Source organism: Orycteropus afer, unplaced genomic scaffold (assembly GCF_000298275.1).
Source record: "Orycteropus afer afer isolate SDZICR_OR568_19922 unplaced genomic scaffold, OryAfe1.0 scaffold00184, whole genome shotgun sequence".
In the NCBI taxonomy this organism is placed as follows: domain Eukaryota; kingdom Metazoa; phylum Chordata; class Mammalia; order Tubulidentata; family Orycteropodidae; genus Orycteropus; species Orycteropus afer.
Window position 1 is genome coordinate 3684522 of NW_006921771.1, and position 24352 is coordinate 3708873.

The 24352-nt window shown below is 39.4% G+C and overlaps 1 protein-coding gene across 1 annotated transcript in view; it reads left to right on the forward strand.

Moving 5' to 3' along the window:
- Window positions 1-24352, forward strand: part of PLCXD2 (phosphatidylinositol specific phospholipase C X domain containing 2) — a 100779-nt gene that overhangs the window by 68376 nt on the left and 8051 nt on the right. The window contains exons 2-3 of the mRNA XM_007947422.1: window positions 14227-14687; window positions 23482-23723. Of these exons, the coding sequence (XP_007945613.1) occupies window positions 14227-14687; window positions 23482-23723 (703 nt within the window). The remainder of the gene's footprint in view (window positions 1-14226; window positions 14688-23481; window positions 23724-24352) is intronic.

The window sequence follows — 24352 nt, forward strand, 5'->3', positions numbered from 1 at the left end:
AAAAAAAAATTGTAGAAACAAATGAGAATGAAAATACAACTTCCTAAAATCTTTGGGACATAGCAAACACAGTCCTCAGAGGTCAATTTCTAGCAATAAATGCACATGTTAAAAAAGAAGAAAGAATAAAAATCAACACTTTAACTCAATAACTCCTACAATTAAAAAAAGAGCAATAAAAGAAACCTACAGTATCCAGAAGAAAGGGAATAATAAAGATCAGAGCAGAAATAAATCAAGAAGAAAATAATAGAGAAAATCAACAAGACAAGAAGCTAGTTCTCAAAAAAGATAAGCAAAATTGACAGACTACTGGCAAATGTAACAGAGGAAAAGATGCAAATAACATGAATAATAAGTGAAATGAGCCATGTCACAACAGAACCAACTGAAATAAAAAAGATAATAACAGAATATTAAGAAGAACTGTACTCCAACATATTTGAGAACCTAGAAGAGATGGATGAATTTCTAGAAACACAACACCTACCTAAACTAATCTAGTCTGAGATAGAATATTTGAACAAACCTATAACAAAAGAAGAAACAGAGCAGGTCATAAACCAACCCCCCCCCAAAAAAAAAAAAGTTGTGACACTGATGACTTCACTGGAGAATTTTATCAAATGTTCAGAGAAGAGCTGATTCCTATACTACTCAAACTATTCCAGAACATAGGAAAAGACAGAATACTCCCAAATTCATTCTATGAAGCAAGTATAACACTGATATCAAAACCAGGGAGAAACACCACTAAAAAGGAAAATTACAAAACAATGTCCCTCATGAATATAAACACAAAAATCTTCAACAAAATCCAACAGCATATCCAAAAAATAATACACCATGACCAAGTGAGATTCATACCAGTATGCAAGGATGGTTCAACATCAGAAAAACCATCAATGTAATCCATCACAGAAACAAAAGAAAAGAACCATATGATCATATTAATTGATGCAGAAAAGGTGTTTGATAAAATCCAACATCTATTCCTGTTCAGAACTCTCAGCAAAATAGGAATAAAAGGGAAAATCCTCAATATTATAAAGGGCATATATGCAAAACCAACAGCCAACATTATTATCAATGGAGAAAGACTCAAAGCATTCCCTTTGTGAACAGGAACCAGACATGAACGCCCTATATCACTACTTCTGTTTAACATTGTATTCTAAGTCCTAGCCAAAGCAATAGGCAAGAGAAATAAAAGCCATCCAAATTGGCAAAGAAGTAAAGCTGTCTCTATTTGCCAGTGACATGATCCTATATGTAGAAAACCCGAGAGACTCAGCAATAAAATGACTGGAAATACTAATGGAAAGTTTCTGCAAAATAGCAGGTTATAAGGTCAACATACAAAAATCAGTTGAATTCCTCTACATCAACAGAGACCTCTGAAAAGAAAATAAGGAAAACAATACCGTTTATAATAGCCACCAAAAAGATAAAATATTTAGGAATAAATCTTACCAGGGACGCAAAAGACTCACACAAAAAAAAAACTATAAAACACTACTACTACAAGAGACCTACATAAATGGAAGAGCATGCCATGTTCATGGATAAGAAGACTGAATATTGTGAAAATGTCAGTACTGCCCAAAGCAATCTATATAGATTCAGTGCAATCCCAATACAGATTCGATCAACATTCTTTAAGGACATGGAAAAAACAATCACTAACCAGCCACTCCTCAGAAGGAAGATTGGGCAATCTACTTCTGTAGTGATACTGCCTGGGAAACCCAAGGAAGGGTCTCTGTGAGTCGAATCTGGCTCAACAACAATATGTTTATTTGTTTGTTTGTTTTTGGAACTGCATATGGAGAGGAAAGAGATCTTGAATAAGCAAAGCACTGTTGAAGGAGAAAAGAAAAGTAGGAGGTCTTTTACCCACCAATCTCAAAACGTACTATACAGCCACAGTAGTCAAAAGAGCATGGTATTGGTACAACAATGGACAAATAGACCAATGGAACAGAATTGAGAACCCAGAAATAGACCCATCTATCTATGGGAGCTCTGGTGGCATAGTGCCTAAGGCATTTGACTGCTAAACAGAAGGCTGGTGGTTCAAATCCACCAGCCACTCCTTAAAAGGAAGGTTGGGCAATCTACTTCCGTAGTGATACCATCTCAGAAATCCAAGGAGGGGTCTCTATGAGTCAGATCCGACTTGATAGCAGTGGGGTTTGGGTTATCTATGTATAGCTGATCTTTGACGAAGGGCTAAATCCCATTAAATGAGAGGAGAGATAGCCTCTTTAACAAATGATGCTCACAAAATTAGATATCCACTTGCAGAAAAATGGAATAATGCCCCATACCTCACCCCATGCATAAAAACAAACTTAAGTTGGATCAAAGACTTAAGTGTACAACCCAAAACCATAAAGTTAATCAAAGATAAAATAGGGGCAAATCTAGGGGCCCTAGTTTATGGCATAAATAGACTCATAACCCAAAATGCACAAGCAGCAAAAGAGAAAGTAGGTGACTAGGACCTTTTGAAAATTAAATTCCTATGTGCCTCAAAAGGCTTCTCTAAAAGGGTAAAAAGAATATCTTTTTTGACCTTAGGTTTGGCAAAGGTTCCTTAAAAGTGAAAACTAAAACAGTAATCAGAAATAAAATCTGAAAATAAAAACATGATAAACTGGACTTCATTGACATGAAAAAATGGACTTCATTAACATGAAAAACTGGGCCTCATTAACATGAAAACTTTTGCTCAGCAAAAGAAACCATCGACATGATTCCCTGGGACATTCCAGTGAATTGGCATAATAATTATAGTTAGTACTTCTGGTCTACCTACTAGCTTGTTGTACAGTACCTGGGGTCTTAAAAACATCCAAGCAGCCATCCAGAACACAATTGTCCCTATTCACCTGAAGCAACAGAGAAAGGAGAGTCAAGAACAGAAGGAGGAAATGGAATGTGTGGCTAATTGCCTTCATGAACAACTACCTCTTTTGCCATGAGACCAGAACTGGATGGTGCTCAGCTACCGTTACTGAATGCTTTTATCAAAGATTCTGTTGAAAAATTCTGATCAAAAGGAGGGAAATGCAGAATGGAATTTCAAATTCTCATGGACTCCAGGCCATGAGAATGGATGAACCCCCAAGACTTTTACCATAAGATAACCTTTAAACTTTAAACCAAAATATCCCTTGAAAACCAAACCAAACCAAACTCACTGGCATCAAGTTAGATCCATAGAAACCCCTTGTTGGATTTCCAAGGTGGTATCACTGTGGAAGTAGATTGTCCAATTGCCCTTTCAAGGAGTGGCTAGTGGATTTGAACCACCAGCCTTCTGGTTAACAGTCAGATGCCTTAGGCACTACACCACCAGAGCTCTTCAATATCCCTTAAAGTCTTCTTAAAACCAAACAATAATTCACCTTAACTAATAAAGAATATCTGCCTTGAGCATTACACTCTTTTAAGATCTTTATGGGATCAAATTGACAATAGCAACTCAAAAGATTAGGTAGGAACCTTAGAAAACTGAGTTTTTGTAAATGGGGAGGATCAACTCAGAAAAAGGAAGGTGAGAATGACTGCACAACTCAAAGAATATAATCAATGTCACAAGTAGAAAATGTTGAATTATATGGTTTGCTGTATATATTCTTAACAACAAAAAATGAAATGAATTTTTTAAAAAAAAAGATGTTATGTTGTCGTTTTGTTATGTGCCATCAAGTTGGACCAGACTCATAGCGACTCCTCCTTGGGTTTCTGAGGCAGTATCATTACGGAAGTAGATTGCCCCATCTTCCTTCCGAGGAGTGGCTGGTGGGTTTGAACCTCCAGCCTTCTGGTTAGCAGTCAAGTGCCTTAGGCACTAAGCTACCAGAGCTCCAAAAAAAAAAAAAAAAAGATACTATCAAGTAAATAAATAGGCAAGCCACAGACTTCAAGAAAATATTTTCAATACATACAGAAGACTTGTATCCAGACTACATTAAGAGTTTCTCCATTAAAAATTTTTAAAAACCTTCACTTTTAAAAATGAACAGAAGACTTGAAGAGACACTTCAAAGAAGAAGATATAATAATCATATTAAAGGGCTATCAAAATCATTAGTAATCAGAAATGCAAATTAAATGACGATGAGATCCACTCACACTCACTGTTCTGGTTACCTAGTGCCACTCTGACAAGAATAAACCACAAACAGGAGTTTATTCTCTTACAGTTTGGAGGCTTTAAGTCCAAGTTCAAAGTGCCAGTCTCTAGGGGCTGGGTGAAAGCCCCTCAGCCTTGGGCTTCAGCTCTGCCTCCAGCTCCCAGCCCACTGAAGGTAGAGGCTTTTCTTCACTCAGACAGCTGCTGGCTGCTGAGGCTGCCAAGCCCAAGGTTGACAAGTAACAAAGCACAGTCCCAATATTACAAATCACATGGCAGGCCATTAATTCAAGTCCGTTGTAAGTCCCAAGGTCAGCAGAGCATGGCAGGCTGCTGAACAATGACACGGCTACATGCAGGGTTCTAGGTGCCATAAGCTAGAGACTATTCTGAAAGCTTCTCCTTATATACAGGAAGCAGACCACATCCCAAAGGCAGCTACTCAGCTGCTTGTGGTAGTTCCCACCATGGATGGAGTTGATTGCCAGTCTTATCATGGAGAATAACTACCACTAGCTGCCCAGCCACTCAACCAGGCCCAGCCAAGTTGACACACAAACATAACTACCACACTCACTATTGTTAATTGCCTTCAATTTGAGTCGATTCCAACTCATGGTGGCTCCATGTGTGCAGAGTAGAACTCCTCCATAGGATTTTCATGGCTATAACCTTTTAGCTCTGGTGGCGTACTGCCTAAGGCATTTGATTGCTAACCAGAAGGCAATCTACTTACATAGAAATATTACCTCGGAAACCCAAGGAGGAGGGATCACTATGAGTTGAAATAGACTGGACAGCAGTGAGTTTGGTTTTGTTTTTTGGTTTAACCTTTCAGAAGGAGATTACCAAGCCTGTCTTCTAAGGTCCTTTTGGGTGAGTTCAAACCAACAGTCTTTTGGAACATAGTTGAGTGCTTAACAGTTTGCCCCACCCAAAGACTCCTCACACCCACAAAAATGGTTAAAATTAAAAAGACTGGCAACACTAAATGTTGGCCAGAATATGGAGCATAAGTTGCTGGTGAAAGCATAAAATAAAGGTAGTCCCCAATTTACTTAGGAGGTGATTCTGTTCTGATGACCGTCATAAGTCAGTTCTGACATAAGTCAATTACCTCATGTTTTGTTTTAGTTTTCAATATTATTGCCTTTTATTATCAGTATCTATATAAATCTTTTCTTTTTTCCCTCAGTTCATTTCTTTCCTAAATTTTATTTATTTCATTTTTGTTGTTGTTGTTGAGAAATATACACAGCAAAACATATACCAATTAAACAGTCTTTGTTTTTGGTGTTTTATATCACAGTAACATCTCACTGCTTTCCAAATCTGCCTATTAACTTCAGCAAATTGATCAGCATTTGGGTCCATGTTTTCAAGCAACTGGAACCCCTGGTTTAGTTTAGAAAACTAAATCTAAATGGTAGAGTTTTGAACAGTAAATTATAAAAATTGAACACCTGTGAGTGAACATCTGTGAATGATAGCATCAACAAATTATTTGCTACAACATTGTATGTAGTACATATGACTAATAGTGAGCTATACAAAGAAAAAAAATAAAATAAGACAGTATAAGTGCAGTTTGTCATAACTTGGAGACTACCTGCAGTATAACCATTTTGAAAAACTGTCTTAAAATTGATTTTAAAGTTAGATATTCAACTACCCTATGACCTACCAATTTCACCCCTTAGTATAAACCCGAGAAAATAAAAACATAAGTTCACCCAAAATATTCATAATCTTGATTCATTATAGTCAAAATCTGGAAAAATAAAATGACCAACAGCAGAATGAATAAATTGTTGTATATCCATGCAATGGAATACTATATAGTAATAAAAAGAAATCTAACATAGGTGGATATCAGAAATGAATTCATACCCAAAAGAATGAGTATGATATAATTCCATTTATGTGCATTTCAAAAAACAGACCAAACTATGTTGATAGAAATCAGAACAGTAGTTGCTTTTGGCAGAGGAATTGACTGGAAAATGGTCCAAGGTCGCTTTCAGAGATAACAAATGTAATATGACTTGATTGGGTGTATTTTTTTACTTGGATGATGTATAGATTTGTCAAAACTTATTGAATTATACTCCATCTGTGTATACCCTTGTATATTAATTTTAACACAGTTTAAAATTTTTCTTCTTAAAAATTTAGAAAGTCATGTATCAGGCTTATTAACAAAAGCTCAGTGTTGTTGTTAGCTGCCATTGACTCAGCCCCAGGCTCATGCCTCCACATGCCCAAGGAAGATTACAGATTAGACCACTGAGATCTATAGGATTTCATTGGCTGGTTTTTGAAAACAGATTGCCAGGTCTTTCTTCCTTGAAAATTCAATAAAGCAAAGCCAAACCCACTGTTCTCAAGTTGATTCCAACTCATAGCAATCCTATGAGACAAAGTAGAACTGCCCTAGAGGGTATCCAAAGCTGTAATCTTTACAGAAGTAGATTGCCACAGCTAAGTGCCTAACGCATTTGACTGCTAACCAGAAGGTTGGTGCTTCAAACCCACCAGCCACTCCATGGAAAGAAGACTGAGCAATATACTTCCATAAAGATTTACCGCCTCGGAAACCCAAAGGGGGTCTCTGTGAGTCAGAATCAACTCAATGGCAGAGAGTTTGGTTTGGTTCTAGTTTATTGCCTCAGAAATAGACCTTAAGTGGGAAACAGTTGGGTCTGCAAAAGCAGGTTCCAGATCTATCAATTCCCTGAATGGAAGTGCAGAGGAACCCCAGATCTGAGCTACTACCAGCCCATACCAGGCTTTCACCGAACTACCCCATGAGACAAGTCATTGTTCTGCCCAGAAGGGGTGAACACAAAGCAGAGACGAAGACTGGGAGTATTTCCTCCAGCATGCTCCAGAATAAGAGAGCATCTCTTCAGCTTTCACTGAAACATGGAAAAAAAGTTTAAAGGTCTCCCTATTAATAAATAACACCTGAAAAATTATTAAACAAAGTAAGACAAGTTGGAGGGAAAAAAAACCCTGCTTTTTCTTTCTCTCTCCCTTAAAACTTATATTTAAAAAGATTTAAGAGTTTACATTTAATAGATGTTCTCTCCATTTTTATTTATAGAATGTAGGATAGAAATGAAACTAAATAAAACAGGATGGGGTTATCTGGGGAGGAGAACTTAAGACAAATGGATTTAAATCAAGTTAATACCTAAAGATTTTCAAAATTATCTATCTTCTTAAAGCCTCAGGAATGCAAAGGTAACAATAGAAGAAGCTTCGGAATGCACAGTGATTCATTTCACCAGTGGTGGTGTCTGGCAGGATGATTCCTCCCATCCTTACCTGGGTGAGTGCTGTGCTGTCATGCCAAGGCCCAAAACCAAACCAAACCTACTGCCACTGATTCAATTCCAACACGTAGTGACCCTGTGGGACAGAATAGAACTGCCCCATAGGGTATCCAAGACCGTAAATCTTTATGGACGCAGATTGCCACATCGTTCTCTCACAGAGTAGCTAGTGGTTTTGAACCACCGACCTTTTGGTTAGGAGCCAAATGTTTTAACTGCTGTGCTTCCAGAACTCCTTCATGCCAAGGCAGTACACCTTAAAAGAAAAAATAATCTGTCCTCTCAAACAACATGTGATCAACCCGTGATCACTAGAGGGGAAACAAAGGAAGACAAAATAAGACAAACTCACAAATGACTCAAAATCAAAGGTCACAAATGGGCCACACAAAAGGTACAAACAAAATGACATGGATTTTCAGAAGGGGCTGAGAACTAAAGAATCAGAAAAAAACATCATAGGGAAGGTGGTATTTAAAATGAGTTATGAGGGATAGGACAAAGACGTAGACAGGGTTAGAGACTGTCTCATGGGAAGGTGTTTGAAAAAGAAAATGAACAGAGTCCAAAAAGAGAGCTGCACACCAGTTGTATTGCATACCTACTGATGGCAGGCTAGGTGTTGGGGCCTGGTGACGGATGAGTCTAAAAAATACATTAGAACCATATTGAAGAGAGTCCTAAGCAGCAGAGCTCAGAATGTGAATTCAGTTTGATGTAGCAGGGAGGAGGGGAAGAGGAAAAGGACCTAATCAGCACTGTATTTTAAGATGATTAATTTAACCTCTGAGTATGAATAACTATGAGTAGAGAGAGGCTGTAGTGAAAGGACACAAGTTGGGGCTTTGGGTCCTGGTTCTATGACAGGTAATGAGTGTATAAGGAGCCCTGATGGTGCAATAGTTAAGCACTTGGCTGCTAACTAAAAGGTTGACAGTTCAAAGCCACCTAGTGACTCCCTGGGGGAAAGAGCTGGCAGTTTGTTCCTATAAAGATTACAGCCTGGAAAACTCTATGAGCTAGTATGGACCCATCTTAACTAATTATATCTGCAAAAACACTATTTCCAAATAAGGTCACATTCTGAGGTTCCAGATGGGCATGGATCTTTGAGGGACACTTTCTAATCCACTATATTAGGGTGTTTATATATCACTCACTCACTCTCTACCATCAGTCAGTCCCAACTCATAGTGACCCCTCCCTTGGGCTTCCAAGGCAGTATCTCTATGGAAGTAGATTGCCCAGTCTTCCTTCCAAGGAGTGGCTGGTAGGTTTGAACCATATAAGCATTACTTACAGATTGTAAATACTTACAGGCCTGTCAATATCTATGTACAGAAAAGGAGGGGAGATTTTTAGCCTATTTTTCAAAAAGTAATAGTTAAATTCACTTAAGTACTTGCATGTTATTTCAGTCATTCTATATGAGAAAAAGCTTTGGGAAAAAATAAGTAGAAAGTCAAAATATTGATAGTGACTAATGAGTGATGGTTGGCTTTTTGATTGCTGGAGGCCTGGGAAGGACAACTGCTATAAAACATTCAGCAAACAATCTGCTCCATTGTCTTGTAAGGGATGAGGCAGGGCACAGGATGTCAGAAAGGATGAGGCAGGGCCAAGGAAGTGGAAGAGGGTGCAATGAGGTAAAGAGAGACTTATGTTCCAGGGAACATATGTACTCTTCTTCTTTGTGGGATTGGCAAAGATGGTCCCTGGGGTCCCATCTCTGTCACATTTCTGCACAGTTCTCAGACACGGCAGAAATTTGGAGATTGTTAGCATGTCTTTCTCTGGAGATGAAACTGGCTCAGCACCAACAAGAGGGCACCAGAGGGGATTCCTCTAACCTCAGTGCTTGGGTAATGGCTATTCCCTGATGGCCAGGGAAGAATTAAGTTCAGTATGTGGCTCACAGTACATTACACATTGAATCCTGAACAGCTAGGCTGTAAATACAATTTGAAAGGAAGAGAGAGCTAGCTCTTCACCATCTATATATGTAATGTATTCATAATAAATAAATCTTTCAATAAGGAGTTAGGAAAATTTCCTGTTTTTGTACAGCCAAAGGAAGCAGAGCATCAGGGAGGCATCCACTGAGTCTCATTAGCAGAGATAACCAATGCGGAAAATCCAGGGGGACCTACTCCACATTTTCATTAGGGAAGGCATTTTTTAAATATATATAACTGAAATATGTTAGTAATTTTCTCATTTGCAAAATTCACTTTGCCTGAGGATGAATAGGATTTTTGGTTTTTTAATACTTAATGAGTATCTTCTTTGTCCTAGATGCACATAAAAATAAAGCATCATTTGTCACCTTTTTTCGCACCTTATTTCTGAAAAGATAAAACAGTAAAGTCTTCACAGAATGATTTTTTTCAAGTAGAATTTTTTAAAATTCTCTCTATATATATTTTTAAAAATATATTTTATTGAAATATAATTTATGTACACTGAAATACACAAAACTAAAGTGACATGGGTCAATACATTTTTTTTTTCAGTGTTCCCTCCTCTCCCCTCCCACCCCTGGCAACCAACAAAGAAACTTTCCCTCCATATATAAACCTTTCCTTGACCCTCCACAACAACAAACTAATACTGTATTTGTCCATCTGTGATTGACTTACGTCACTCAGCATAATGTCCTCCAGTTTCATCCATATTATGCAGTGTTTTGCAGACTCTACATTATTCTTTAGTGTTGCATAGCATTCCATTATGTGTATGTACCATAGTTTGGTCATCCACTCTTCCACTATAAATCTTAGACATAAGTCCTTTGCCAGATATGTAATTATCAGCAAATATGAATTTGTTGCTGTCATTGTTGTTATGTGCTTTTTCATGGTGTGATTTCTTTGTTCCGTATAATTTTCTATGCTGAGCTTGTTTTGTTTATGAATCGTGTTATCACTTCCTTCCCATTGCTGTTGTTTTAGTATTTGCTAAGTATTTATGCTGGTCCTCTTTTTTGATGTGAAGGTTTATCATTTTCCTTTGAGGTTATCCTGTGATTTGTAGTCTTCTTCCCAAGTTTAGAACAGACCGTTCTATCTTGTAGTTGTCTTGATTTCCCTACAATCTACAAGTTCTGTAATGACATGGTTTTTTCCCCTCTTTTAGGTTTGTAGTTGTCCTCATTGTCAATTGATGTCTCTGGTTCCCTGTTTACAATGTTGTAGGCTTATTTACTTTGAATATTTCCATACTTGAGTTGGTTTCTGGGTTATAGCATCATGTGTGTTAATGGTCAGTAGTTGTTGGCTGTTGTTTCTCCATCCAAATGGCTCCCTTTAACATCTCTTGTAAGGTTGGTCTGGTTTTAACGAATTCCCTTAATTTCTGCTTATCTGGAAACATCCTAATTTCACCATCATATTTGAAGGACAGTTTGGCTGGGTACATAATTCTTGGTTGGAAATTGTTCTCTTTCAGTGTTTTATATATACCATCCCATTGTCTTCTCACCTGCGTGGTTTCTGTCAAGAAATCCAAACTTAGTCTTATTGGTTGCCCCTTGTAGGTAACTTTTCATTTTTCCCGTGCTGCTCTCATGATTCTTTCTTTGTCTTTTATTTTGGTAAGTTTGATGATGATATGTCTGGGTGATTTTCTTTTGGGGTCTATCCTATTTGGGGTTCATTGGACTTCCTGAATGGATATATTCTCATCTTTCATCATACCAGGAAAATTCTCTTCCAACTAATCTTCAACAATTTTCTCTGTGGTTTTCTTCTTCTCTTCCTGTTCTGGAATTCTGATTACATGTAGGTTATTCCTTTTGATGGTATCCCACATGAACCTTAGGCTTTCTTCATTTTGTTTTGATTTTTTTTTTCTGATTTATCCCTTTCCAAAGAAGTATTCAGGTATTTGTCTTCAATCTCTCTAATTCTGTTTTCCATTGATTTAATTGTGCTCCTTTGCCCATTCAATGTCTTTTCTATTTCTGAAAATTGACTATTAATCTTCTGGATTTCTGTGTGTAGATTTTGTATCATTTCTTATTTTTCATTTATTTTGTCATTTTGTTCTTGTATATTGACTTTCAAAATTGTTCTAGGGTTTTCTCTGTGTTTTCCTTGATCTGCCTCTCAGTTTGTTGAAGATACCTGAATATAATTCTTTTGAATTCCTTAACAGGGAGTTCTAATGCTGCATCTTCCTCAGGGATGTGTTTTGGGTCTGTATCCTGGTCCTTTGTTTCTCCTGCTTTATCTTGTTTCTTTGTGTGGACTGTGATACTCTGTTGTCTCTGAGGCATTGTGACATTTTTGTGTTTATATTTAATTGGGGATTGTATGTTGGAGTGACTTGCCTGTGATTTTCATTTTCTTTGTTTTGTTTGTATGTTATCTACACAAGCAGGGTACTGTGCTCCTCTATTCACTAGCTGACAGCACTCATACACTCACCACCTGTCTCCTTTCCTGTTGTCAGCCTCTTGTATGTCCCTACTGACCTTGGCAAACAGCCTATTCTTAGGTCCCTGGAATCTGAATGAGAATGCTATCACTTTAAAATCCAAAATGGTTGCCACTTGTAAATAATCAAAATGGCTGCACCCTCCGAACAGCAGAAAGTCAGCAGCTCAGGGTATCTCGCTACTTTCTGTTTCCCTTCCTAGTCATAGGCCACCAGCACAGTCATCCTTGCAGACCTTGGTAGGCAGGATTGATCTTTAGGTAAATTCTCAGGTCCTAACACTACTTGAAAATATTCAGGGTGTTGGTCCCATCAGAGTAGCTAACAGTCCACAGCTCCGACCATCTCTGTACTCACTGTTTTTATTCAGGTTTTTCCACTAGTTGGTGCCTAATCTACTTCTGCATAGCTCCTTTCAAAGCTCAGGGCTCCAGGATTATCTTCTGTTTCTCTGTCAATTGGTTTTTCTTTTCTTTGTTGAAGAGGGTCTGTTGTCTCTTGTCTGACTATTCCTCTATGAAGTATGGGTCTCCAAATTAGCTCTAAAATATACTATATTTGAAATGCCTACTCTAAAATTCCATAAAAAGGATAATCGATGGCAATCAACTCGTGTAAGTATAAGATTTTGTATCTTAATATGGATGGTCATAGTAGGAGCAAGGGCTTTTTCCTCCTAGATTTTACTTGCGAAGTTTGGCTGCCTATATGGAGTCATACAGTCTCAGAGCTAGTTTCTAGAGTTAACCAAACAGCAGCCACTGCATGAGTTATTGGATAACAAACAGGATAATGCCTAACACTGGAGAGAAACCAATGACAAAATGAAAGATTTTTTTTCTCACCATAGTTAGAAACTTGTCTATTGTGGCCACCCATAATTTATTACAATAACATTATGTCAATGTCTAGGAGGATACTGACCCTCTTGTCCTTTAAGGCAGGGGAGCAGAACTTGCTTTAGATCACTTAATAGCAGTTTCACCTCATCAAGGTATGTGTTCAGGAAACCAAACCAAATCCAAACCTGTTGGTGTCAAGTCGATTCCAGTTCATAGAGACTGTATGCAACAGAGAGAACTGCCTGATAGGGTTTTTAAGGCTGTAATCTTTATAGGAGCAGATTGCCACATCTCTCTCCCACAGAGCACCTAGTGGATTTGAAACGCCGATCTTTCAGTTAGCAGCCCAGTGTTTAACCAGACTTCTGGAGTTCAGAAAAAAGGGCCATGTGACTAACCTGTTTTGAGACCCTCAAAATGTTTATCTGATCTGTCAAGTAATCATTCCTACTGACACTGATTTTTTCAGTGGTAAAATATTATATGCAATAGTATAAAATGAAGGCAATGTCTGAGTTGTGCATTTTCCATTTACTTTTATAAGCATCATCAAGATAGACACAAAGGTTTCATATCCTTTCTTGCAAAAACTGAGGGATAAAATGGATTGCCTTACTTAAGCATTCTTCTGTGTTTATCTTTATTAGGAATATTTTTCAGCAGACATCTTTGTTTTTCCAAATGTTAGATTTTTCTCCCTCAGAATAGCTTTCCTGAAATGAAATTACTATATCAAAGGTATGAATATTTTAAAGCTCCTATCTCCAAGCATATTTCTAACTAGCTTTCCAAAAGAGTATTTATTACTTTACAGCAGCAATGAATAAGAATTATAATATCACTCCAGCCTTAATGAGTGGCTAATTAGATTACTTTGCTTTTATTTGTGTTTATTTCATTTCTAGCAAGCTTAATTTTTTTTTTTTTTTTTGAGTATTAGTTTGCAATTGTTTTTTTGTATTTGGGTTCCATCTTTCCATATTTTTTATATTATGGTAAATACGTCCAAACTCATTGCTGTCAAATTGATTCTGACTCATAGCAACTCCTCCTTGGGTTTCTAAGGCAGTATCTCTACGGAAGTAGATTGCCCAGTCTTCCTTCCAGACTGGTGGGTTTGAATTGCCAGCCTTCTGGTAAATACCTTAGGCGCTACACCACCAGAGCTTCTGGTAAATGCATAGCTAATGAAATATCTGCCATTGGTATAATCTTCTCATATACAGTTCAATTATGTTCATTATGTTGTTCAACCATCACCATTAATGGTTCCATATTTATTTCCATAAACTTTACCAAAATCTCAGCATCCCCTAAGCATTGTGTCTTCTTTTCCCCCAACCTCCCACCCGCCCTTGATAACCACTAATAAATTTTGATCTCTGTATACTGTTTTCTTATTAATTGCCTAATCTTTCCTAGCTCTTATCTCAACTACCTTCCTCACCTTTATTGCTTTGTGTAGGCTCTCATGACTCATTCAGCTACTGGGTAGATGAAAAGTCTCCAGCGGGGCCTGACCAAACCCCAGCTATCAAACGCCTTGCCAGGATCTCCTTGGTGAAGAAGCTGATGAAGAAATGGTCTGTGACACAGAACCTGACGTTTCGAGAGCAGCTGGAAGCTGGGATCCGCTACTTCGATCTGCGTGTGTCCTCCAAGCCAGGGGACACAGACCAAGAGATCTACTTCATCCATGGGCTTTTTGGCATCAAGGTCTGGGATGGGCTGATGGAAATTGACTCGTTTCTAACACAGCACCCCCAAGAGATTATCTTCCTGGATTTCAACCACTTTTATGCCATGGATGAGACCCATCACAGATGCCTGGTTCTTAGAATCCAAGAGGCCTTTGGAAATAAGCTATGCCCAGCCTGCAGTGTGGAGAGTGTAACACTAAAAACCCTATGGGAGAAGAAGTGCCAGGTAGGAGAGAAACAAAGACGAGCTTCCAAAGGGCAAGGACTTAGCTCTTTCTTTTTCTTTATAACTAGCTGGTGGCATAGTGCCTGAGGCATTTGACTGCTAACCAGAAGGCTGGCAGTTCAAACCCACCAGCCACTCCTTGGGAGGAAGGTTGGGCAATCTACTTCTGTAGAGATAGCGCCTCGGAAACCCAAGGAGGGGTCGCTATGAGCCGCAACTGACTCGATGGCAGTGAGTTTTCTTTTTTAGTAGCTGTGAGACATCTCCATAGAAGCCTTAGTGGTTCAATATTTAACCACTCAGCTGGTAATTGAAAGTTTAACCCACCCAACCACTCCATGGGAGAAAAGACCTGGTGATCTGCTTCCATAAAAATTACAGCCTGGGAAACCCTATGGGGCAGTTCTACTCCCTCCTATAGGGTTACTATGAGTCATCGATTGACTTGATGGTACACACTAACAGGAAGACACCTCAATCCATAGCTCTTAGCTAGAAGGCACAAATTGTTTGGAATATTAAAAATACACAAACTGATTCCTGGGCTCTAGGATGGCTTCAAGGCACTTTGGGCCCCTTTGGACTGGGATGAACACCTGCCAAGTATTTAAAATTTGTTTGGCAACCTGTTCGGAAACTAAGTTGACTTTGAAACTGTTACCAATGTCTTATCTCCCTCAGGGTCCATTTTCACTGTCCTGGTCACCCTTAGTCCCATGGTGGTGTAAATGGTTAAGCTTTAGACTACTAACTGAAAAGTTGGCTGTCAAATCCACCCAGAGGTGCCTCAGAAGAAATATTTAGTATTCTACTTCTGAATGGTCACAGCCTTAAAAACCCTATGGAGAAGTTCTACTCTGCAGCACATGGGGTCACCACGAGTCAGAATCCACTCAATGGGTGGGTAGTCTCCTCAAGAGTAGTCTGTTCCACGTTGCCTTTAGCTGTATCAGATAACCTCTGCGAGGTATTAGCTGACAAAGGCATTGATGTGCTTCATCTCAGGGGTAATCACCTTTTAAAAGGTCTTATAAAATTTGGGTTATAAGAGAGAGAGTTAGGGAAGAAGTTATGTGTGTCAGAGTAGAACTGTGCTTCATAGGGTTTTTATGGCTGATTTTTTGTTTTTTTAACTGAAGTAGGTTGGCAGGTCTTTCTTCCAAGCCACCTCTAGGTGGACTCGAACCACCAACCTTTCAGTTAGCAACTCAGTGTTCTAACCATTTGCATCATCTGGAGACTCCCTACAGTAAGAAGAGTATCCAATCTAGGCCCATGAGGGACATGCTTGGGAAAGAAAAGATGGGCTTTAGATATATTCCACGCTGATCCCAAAGGATGAGACAGTGGGAGAGAAGTGCTTCAGGACAGGCCAGCCTCTAATTTAGACTCTTTTTTTTTTAAAAAAAAAAAAAAAAAAAGCCAGTACCTTGTTTTCATTCAAAGTTGCTCACTTTTCTTAGATCCACTCACCAAAACATTTTAAGGAGGTAGATATATTTGAACTCAGGGAGGAGCTTTTAATTAAAGATCAAACATAATGAATGATAGATCAGTCATTCACTTACAGATATTTATTGACTGCTAACCAGAAGGTTGGCAGTTCAAACTCACCAGCCACTCCTCGGAAGGACGGTTGGGCAATCTACTTCCCTAGTGAAACCACCTCAGAAACCCGAGGAGGGGTCACTACGAGTCGAGTTTGACTCAACAGCAGTGAGTTTTTTTGTTTGTTTTGTTTTTATGTGCCAAGCACCATATTAAACATGATAAATCAGTAAATAGAACAAAGATTCATGCCCTAAGGGGGTTTTCATTCAGTTAGTGCAAATAATAGATAATAAACATAATAAGTACATTCTATATAATGCTAAAAAGTGAAAACCTATGTGGGGAGGATGAGTATGGTTCGGGGAACCAGGATTTCTGGGAGGGGTGTGTGTGTGTGTGTGTGAAATGTGGAATTGGTTTATCAGGGCAGCCCTCACTGAAAAGGTGATATCTTAGACAGTTCACCATGTGGCTACTTGGGGGAAGAGTTTTCCGGGCAGAGGAAACAACCAATGCAAAGGCCCTAAAGCAGGAATGTGCCTGACTGTGAGGAAAGCCAGGGGTTGGGTGGGACTGGAGAACAGACAAGGACAAAATAGCAGGAGGAAGAGAAAGTGAGTGGGTGAGCAGATTATGTGGACCTTGTCGCTTTGCAAGGACTTTGGGTTTTCCTCTGAGTCCGAAGGGATCTCTGGCAGGGTTCTGGACACAGAGGTGATATGATCTTTCCTGTTTTAACGGGACACCTGTGGCTGCTGTGCTAGGAATAGCGTGAGGGCTAGGAGAAGCAGGCAGAAGTAGGAAAACAAATGAGGGAACTATTATGGCTTGAATTATGTCTCCCCAAAATACGTGTTAGAATCCTAACCTGTGGATGTCATCTTGTTTGGGGATCGGGTTTTCTGTGTTATGTTGATGAGGCCGTATCAGAGTAGAGTTTGTCTTAAGCCTGACCACTTCTGTGTTATAAAAAGAGCAGATTAGACACAAAAGTGAGCACAAAGGAGGGAAAGTTAGATGTCCTGTGAAGAACATGAAGGAAGGGAGAAATGCCAGAGCTGCAGAAGCAGAGACAAGGATCTTCCTCCAGTGCCTGCAAGAGAGAGCCTTCCCCTATAACCAATGCCCTGATTCAGACTTCTAATCTCAGCAGCTGTGAGAAGATAAATTTCTGTTCTTGTGGTATTTCTGTTACAGCAGCACTAAGAAACTAAGACAAAGACTTTTAGCAGAAAGTGTTCAGCTTTTGAATAATTAGAAGGTAGAGCTAACAGGTTTCCTAATGGATCTGAAGATAGTGAAGGTTCAATGATGACTCCCAGCTTTGGCCTAAGTAACTGGAAGCTCGAGGTTGTTTTTCACACCCATAAAGGAGCTCTGATGGCACAGTGCCTAAAGCATTTGACTGGTAACCAGAAGGCTGGTGGTTCAAACCTACCAGCAGCCGCTGCATGGGAGGAAGGTGGGGCAATTTACTTCCATTCAGATTTATCACCTAGGAAATCCAACTGGGGTTGCTATGAGTCAGAATCAACTTGACAGCAATGAGTTTGGTTTGTGAGTTTGTGAGAGTGCTTTATAGAGGCTCAAAGAGCTAACTTTTTAGTATCTATTAAAGTGCATTTAAGCCATTTTTCTTCACTGAAACCTTTGTAAGTGATATTTTGCCAATATTTATCACTTCTCCCCTAAAGACCTGTTCAGACTCACAGGTCTAATAGGAGAGACTTTTCTCCCAGTGGAGTTTCTTTCTTTCAATGTGGTTGTTTTTAGTTATTGGTGAGTCAGCCCATAACTCAAGGCTACCCATGCACAGTGACACAGAACACTACCTGGTCCTTTGCCATCTCCATGATCAGTTGTGGATTGGACCATTGTGATCCATAGGGTTTTTATTAGCTCATTTTCAGAAGTAAATCACCAGGTCTTTCTTCCTAGTCTATCTTATGAAAGCTCCTCTGAAACCTGTTTAGCATTATAGCAACACATAAGCCTCCACTGACAGATGTGTAGTAGTTGGACATGAGGTGCGTTGGCTGGGAATCAGACCTGAGTCTCGCTCCTGGAAGATGAGGATTCTACCACTGAACAATCAATGTCTTCATCTTACAACATTAAGTTATAGTAATAATAACAACTAGCATTTATTGACCCTTAGCAACCCCCATTGAGTTTCCAAGGCAGTAAACCTTTACGGAAATAGATAGCTCCATCTTTCTGCAATGGAGTGGCTGGTGGGTTTGAACCAACAACTTTCTGTTTAGCAGTCAAATGCCTTAGCTCCTTGTTTGTTTGTTTTTGTTATAATGCTCTAAGTATATTTATTACTTCATTTAATCCTCTCAACAACACTATGAGATAGGAATTTTATTGTTCCCCATTTTACAGATGAGGAAAATGAGGCATGAAGACATTAAATAACTTGGCAAAGGAACGATTGCCAATTAGTGGCAAAAAACAGGATTCCACTCAAGGATTATACTTTTCCACTTCTTCCTAGGGAGCTCTGGTGGCATAGTACCTAAGGCATTTGACTGCTCACCAGAAGACTGGTGGTTCAAGTCCATCAGCCACTCCTCAGAAGGAAGATGGGGCCATCTACTTCTGACTGCCAGCAGCTTCTGATGCTCTCTCCCAGGAGTGTTCATACATCTTGGTGATGTTCACAACCAGTGTCATGCATTATGCTAATAAAAACATTTCCTGTTTATTAATGAACTATAAGAATAGCAGCAACAACTTATCACAATGTCTCAGAGGGTTAACAGAATGGGAGGAGGGGATGGAGATCAGTAAAAGCGCTTTTGAATATTGAGATTCTGGTAAAGTTAAATATGAGTACAAGCATTGTTTTATAATCTAGTACACAGACAATTTTCTGGATAGGTTGCCATATTACATATTGATTGGTTAGAAATCTGCAGTAGTAACAAGTATTTTTCAAGGACAGGATGATTCAGTAGTAGAATTCTCACCTTCCAAGTGGGAGAACTGGGTTAAAGTCTCAGCCAGTGTGCATCATGTGCAGCCACTACCCATCTATCAGTAAAACCAAACTCATTGCCGTCAAGTGGGATCTGACTCAGAGACCCCTCCTTGGGTTTCCCAGGCAGTCTTACTACAGAAGTAGATTGCCCAACCTTCCTTCCAACGAGTGGCTGGTAGGTTTGAACACTCAGCCTTCCAGTTAGCAGTCAAATGCTTTACGCACTATGCCACCAGAGTTCCCCATCTATCAAGAGAGGCTTGCATATTGCTATGATGTTGAGCATATTTAGCTTTCAGACTAAGACTGACTAGGAAGAAAGATTTAGCAATCTAGTTATTAAAAAAAAAAAAAAATCAGCCAATGAAAACCCTGTGTGCTTGAGGTCACCATGTGTCAGGGACTGACTCAATACAGTTAAAAACAACAGCAGGTAACCTCAGGAATAATAAAGAGTGTGGATAGTGAATTGCTAGCAGATAGAGTGATGACTTATCGTGTATCAAAGCTGGGCAGAGCAGTAGTGTATAAGCAGTCTATAAAACCTGAACGCTTTCTGCTAACAGCCTCTGTCTTAGTTTCTTAGAACTGCTGTAACAGAAACACCACAAGGACAGAAATTTATTTTCTCACAGCTGAGGAGGCTGAATTCAGGGCATTGGTTATAGGGGAAGGCTGGAGGAAGATCCTTGTCTCTGCTTCTGTAGTTCCGGCATGTCGCCCTTCCTTGGCGTCTATGAGTAGTAGCCTATAAGCAGTGTTGTTGTTGTTGTTGTTATGTGCCATCGAGTCGGCCCCGACTCATAGTGACCCCTCCTTGGGTTTCCGAGGCAGTATCACTATGGAAGTAGGATTGCCCAACCTTCCTTCCGAGGAGTGGCCGGTGGGTTTGAACCGCCAGCCTTCTGGTTAGCAGTCAAGTGCCTTAGCCACTATGCTACCAGAGCTCCCTATAAGCAGTAAGATATCTAATTTACTCAAAAGAGGAGTCATGTCATTTCCTTCGGAAGGAAGAGAGAGTTTGTCGGGTATCTCTATATTTTGTAAAAAGCAGTTACCTGCTAGTGACTAAAAAGATTAAAGAATGTGTGAATCTAATTGTGCTGCCCAAGTACAAATACTCCTAAAGTTATGAAGAAAAGAGACTGTGATTAACATAACAGAAAAAGGAATTTTGTCATCCTTTTAAATTCTGAGGTCCCGTTTTTTCTTTCTTTCCCCATGTCTTCCTGGCCACTGCTCTTTGTAAATGCTGAACAAAGAGATCACAAACAGATCAGTCATTCCCTCCTCTCCTGGGACAATGCCAGGCTGGTGGTTGAACTTTAAATATTCATTATGTAATGAGCTGCCTTACATGTAACCCCCTTAAGTATTTTATTACTACAATTTAATCACAAGAAGTACACTACCATTCAGTTAAATTTCAGTTATTCAACGTGAAATTATATCACAGCCCACAGGTATACATTTATACCTTAGTGGCTATGAGTTTTGAGGGTACAATGAATTAGATTTAATCTACATCCTGGCAAGATATATTTTAGAACTCATTAAGTATTTAGAATCTTAATGAGAAGATAAGAATATATAACACTGCTAAAACACAAAACAACAGCTGTACAACTGCAAGATAAAATACTCTCTGCTATACAAAGAAAGGTGTTGTGGAAGAAATAAATTGAAAAATAGAACAGATTACATACCTGCATCCCAGAGGCCTCCAGAACAAGAAGAGGAGGTCAATCAAGGAATAGTTTTTAAAAGAAATGAGCTTTTTAATTTGAGTCTCAACAGAAAATGTGAATGTGAATCGCTGAGCTGGAGAGGGGAGCATTTCAGAGAAAAATACAGCAGAGAGAGAGAGATGAGAGAGCAGATACGGAACACAGGCCAGGGCAAGAGTCACGGTCCCTAGCATCTCATAGAGTAAGCTTGGTTTTTCATTAGGCCAACCTCCCAATATTAACAGACATTTTCCCTACAATCTGCGAGCTCAGATTGCTCAAGAGGGCTCTTCAGGAAAGACATAAAGCTCCTATTGTATAATTTGTACTTTTTGCACCTTTTCCAGGGCACAGTAAAGAACAACACTGTCCTCTTGTCCCCTGACCTTGCTGGCCACCAGTATGAGAAAATAGTCTGACAGGCTCAGTCGCAGGAACTCACAACCTCCCCACTCTCCTGCCTTGCATTTCACAGACCAAGTTCCCTCACCCAGGAGGCTGGAAACCCCAGCCTTCCAAACCAGCCAAATTGCCAAGAGGAAATCCTCCCCAATCTCCCAAGCAATCTGCTTACCATGAGCCAGGGATTAACCTCATTAACACACACGTTTACCACAGATGATATCAGCAGTCAGCCAGATATTACTCAAAACCATTAAAAACAACAGCTATTACCCTGTTCGGCACACCAAGCCTGGCACTACCTAGCTCTAGGCCTTTAGGAGCAGTTTATTCATACATCTTAGTCATGAGCTAAACTCATGCTGGAAACAGGACAGGCATTCAGAGTTCTTGGGTGCCTGGAGAATTATCACAGCCCACAAAGTATAAACACACAGACTGGACATTCCTGTAGGAAGAGCTCACGGGTGCCCAGGAGGTAAAACATGCATATATATTACTTCTAGAGACCTACACAGCAGAGCTCTGAATTAGGAATCACAATAGCAATGCCCCGTCTCTCAGCTGTCTCCCAGAAACTAATTAATGCTGTGGATGTGGCTTGGTAATTATTTCAAAATCATCACCATCCTGAGAGTTCCCTCTGGAGGCCCCTCGCCTCTGTGAAGTCTTTCCTGACTCAAATAGCACGCTGTCTGTCTTTCTGGGAATGGTGGAGTGCATTCAGAGTCAGCGGCATGCAATTAAAAGTCTGTTTTATTCCCAAGGAGGTCAATGCATTTATCTCAACTCCAAGAGCTAAGTGTAAATTTTGAGAGTGTTGAAGGAGTAACTTCTAGACAGCACTAGCTACAAGAGTTCTCAGCCTGGGGTCCTCAGCTTCCCAAGGGAGACCCCTAAAGAGAATTTAAGAAGTCTGAATTTAGATGGAGAAAAAAGGAGTACATATTTATATGTACTAACCTCTAACTAGGACCTCTGGTAGCGTAGTGGCTAAAGCACTTGACTGCTAACCAGAAGGCTAGCGGTTCAAATCCACCAGCCACTCCTCGGAAGGAAGGTTGGGCAATCCTACTTCCGTAGTGATACTGCCTCGGAAACCCAAGGAGGGGTCACTATGAGTCAGGGGCGACTCGACAGCACATAACAACAACAACAACAACCTCTAACTAAGGAGCTCTGGTGGTGTAGTGCCTAAGGCATTTGACTGCTAACCGTAAGGCTGGTGGTTCAAACCCACCATCCACTCCACAGAAGGAAGATGGGGCAATCTACTTCCATAAAGATTTACCACCTCAGAAACCAGGTCACTATGAGTTGGAATCGACTTGATGGCAGGGCTTTGGTTTGTTTTTTGGGAGCCTCTAACTAAAAATTAGTATACCCATTAGTACTGACCCTACCAGTTGTAACTTTGTCCTAATGGGAATCATAGGCATGTTTATATCACGTTTCAGTTATTGCAGATATTTTCAAATATCCTTTGCATTCATCACTAAGTCAAAATTTTCAAGTTTATTAGCCCCATAGCCATCCCTAAGTGGTGCAAGCAGCTAAACTCTGAGCTGCTCACTAAAAGGTTGAAGGTTCTAGTCTACCCAGGAACACTTTGGAAGAGAATCCTGGTGATCTGCTTCCAAAAGATCAGCCATTGGAATCCCTGTGGAATACAGTTCCACTCTGACACACATTAGATTGTCATAAACTGGAGTTGATGTGACAACAGCTATTTCTTTGTTTCTTTTTTTTTTTTTAAGTTAGACATACAACATGTTAACATAACATAATATGGTAATGTATTATGAATCTGTTTAATATATTAATAACTATTTCAATATAATTGGTTTTCTGTATCATATTGTATTGCATGCATTCATTTAACAGCAATATTCTAAGAAAGAGTCCATGATTTTACCATACTTACAAAGGGATTCGTGGCAAAAAAAAAAGAAAAGTTAATAATCCTCAAGCAAGACACACAGCAGGAGCTCAGTAAATCTTTGGTATTGATTTTTTTCTCAATTCTCAACACGTTTATATTTGTTTGCCTTTCCTTGTTCTAAAACCAACAAGTTAGCATTCAACTTTTTTATGACTTGTTCTTCATTTTCTGTTTTGTATATTTCAGGTTCTTATTTTTTACCACTGTCCCTTCTACAAGCAATACCCCTTCCTGTGGCCAGGAAAGAAAATTCCAGCACCCTGGGCAAATACCACAAGTGTGCGCAAACTAATTCTCTTCTTGGAGACCACTCTTAGCGAGCGGGCCCCGCATGGCACCTTCCATGTTTCTCAAGCTATTCTCACCCCTAGAGTGAAGACCATTGCCCGAGGCCTGGTGGGTGGCCTCAAGAACACTCTGGTTCATAGGTAAGGATTTGCTTCCATCTTACAAGTAAAATTTTTGAAAATTCAGCTTCTCTTCTGAAAAAACAGCTTTGCATTTGAGGTAGATTGCATTAATTGTGCCCAAAGGATCACATTTTCTTAAAATGTATACTTTATAAGTATATTCTAAATTTTGATACATGCAAAGCACTTTAAGTCAACACTATCCTTTTCTGACATGTGGCCACATCCTGTTCTGGCTCTTGACCTCACAGGTTGTAGTTTTATTTAAGAAGCATCAAATACCTCTATTCTAGGTATTGGGATTCAGAGATGGCCCTTCAAGTATTTAGGGGTCTTTTATACTTCCCTAGTGACATTCAGTCCTAAGAAACAACTTTAGATGCCACCACCATGCCACAGCTTTCAGTACTTCCTCAAAGCAGAAGGAAGCCTAACTATACAATTAGGCAGGAAAAGCTTCAGTTATTTTGTATTATATCATGTTCTTTACCCTAGACACCATTGAATGATAGATGCTATCAAGATAAAGTTTGGTTTATGCATATGGATATGCATAAACATTATAAATTATAATATTATAAGTACATTCATATAGTGCATCCCTAGTATACAAGCCCAGGAACCTAAAAAAAATTGGGTAGCAAGAC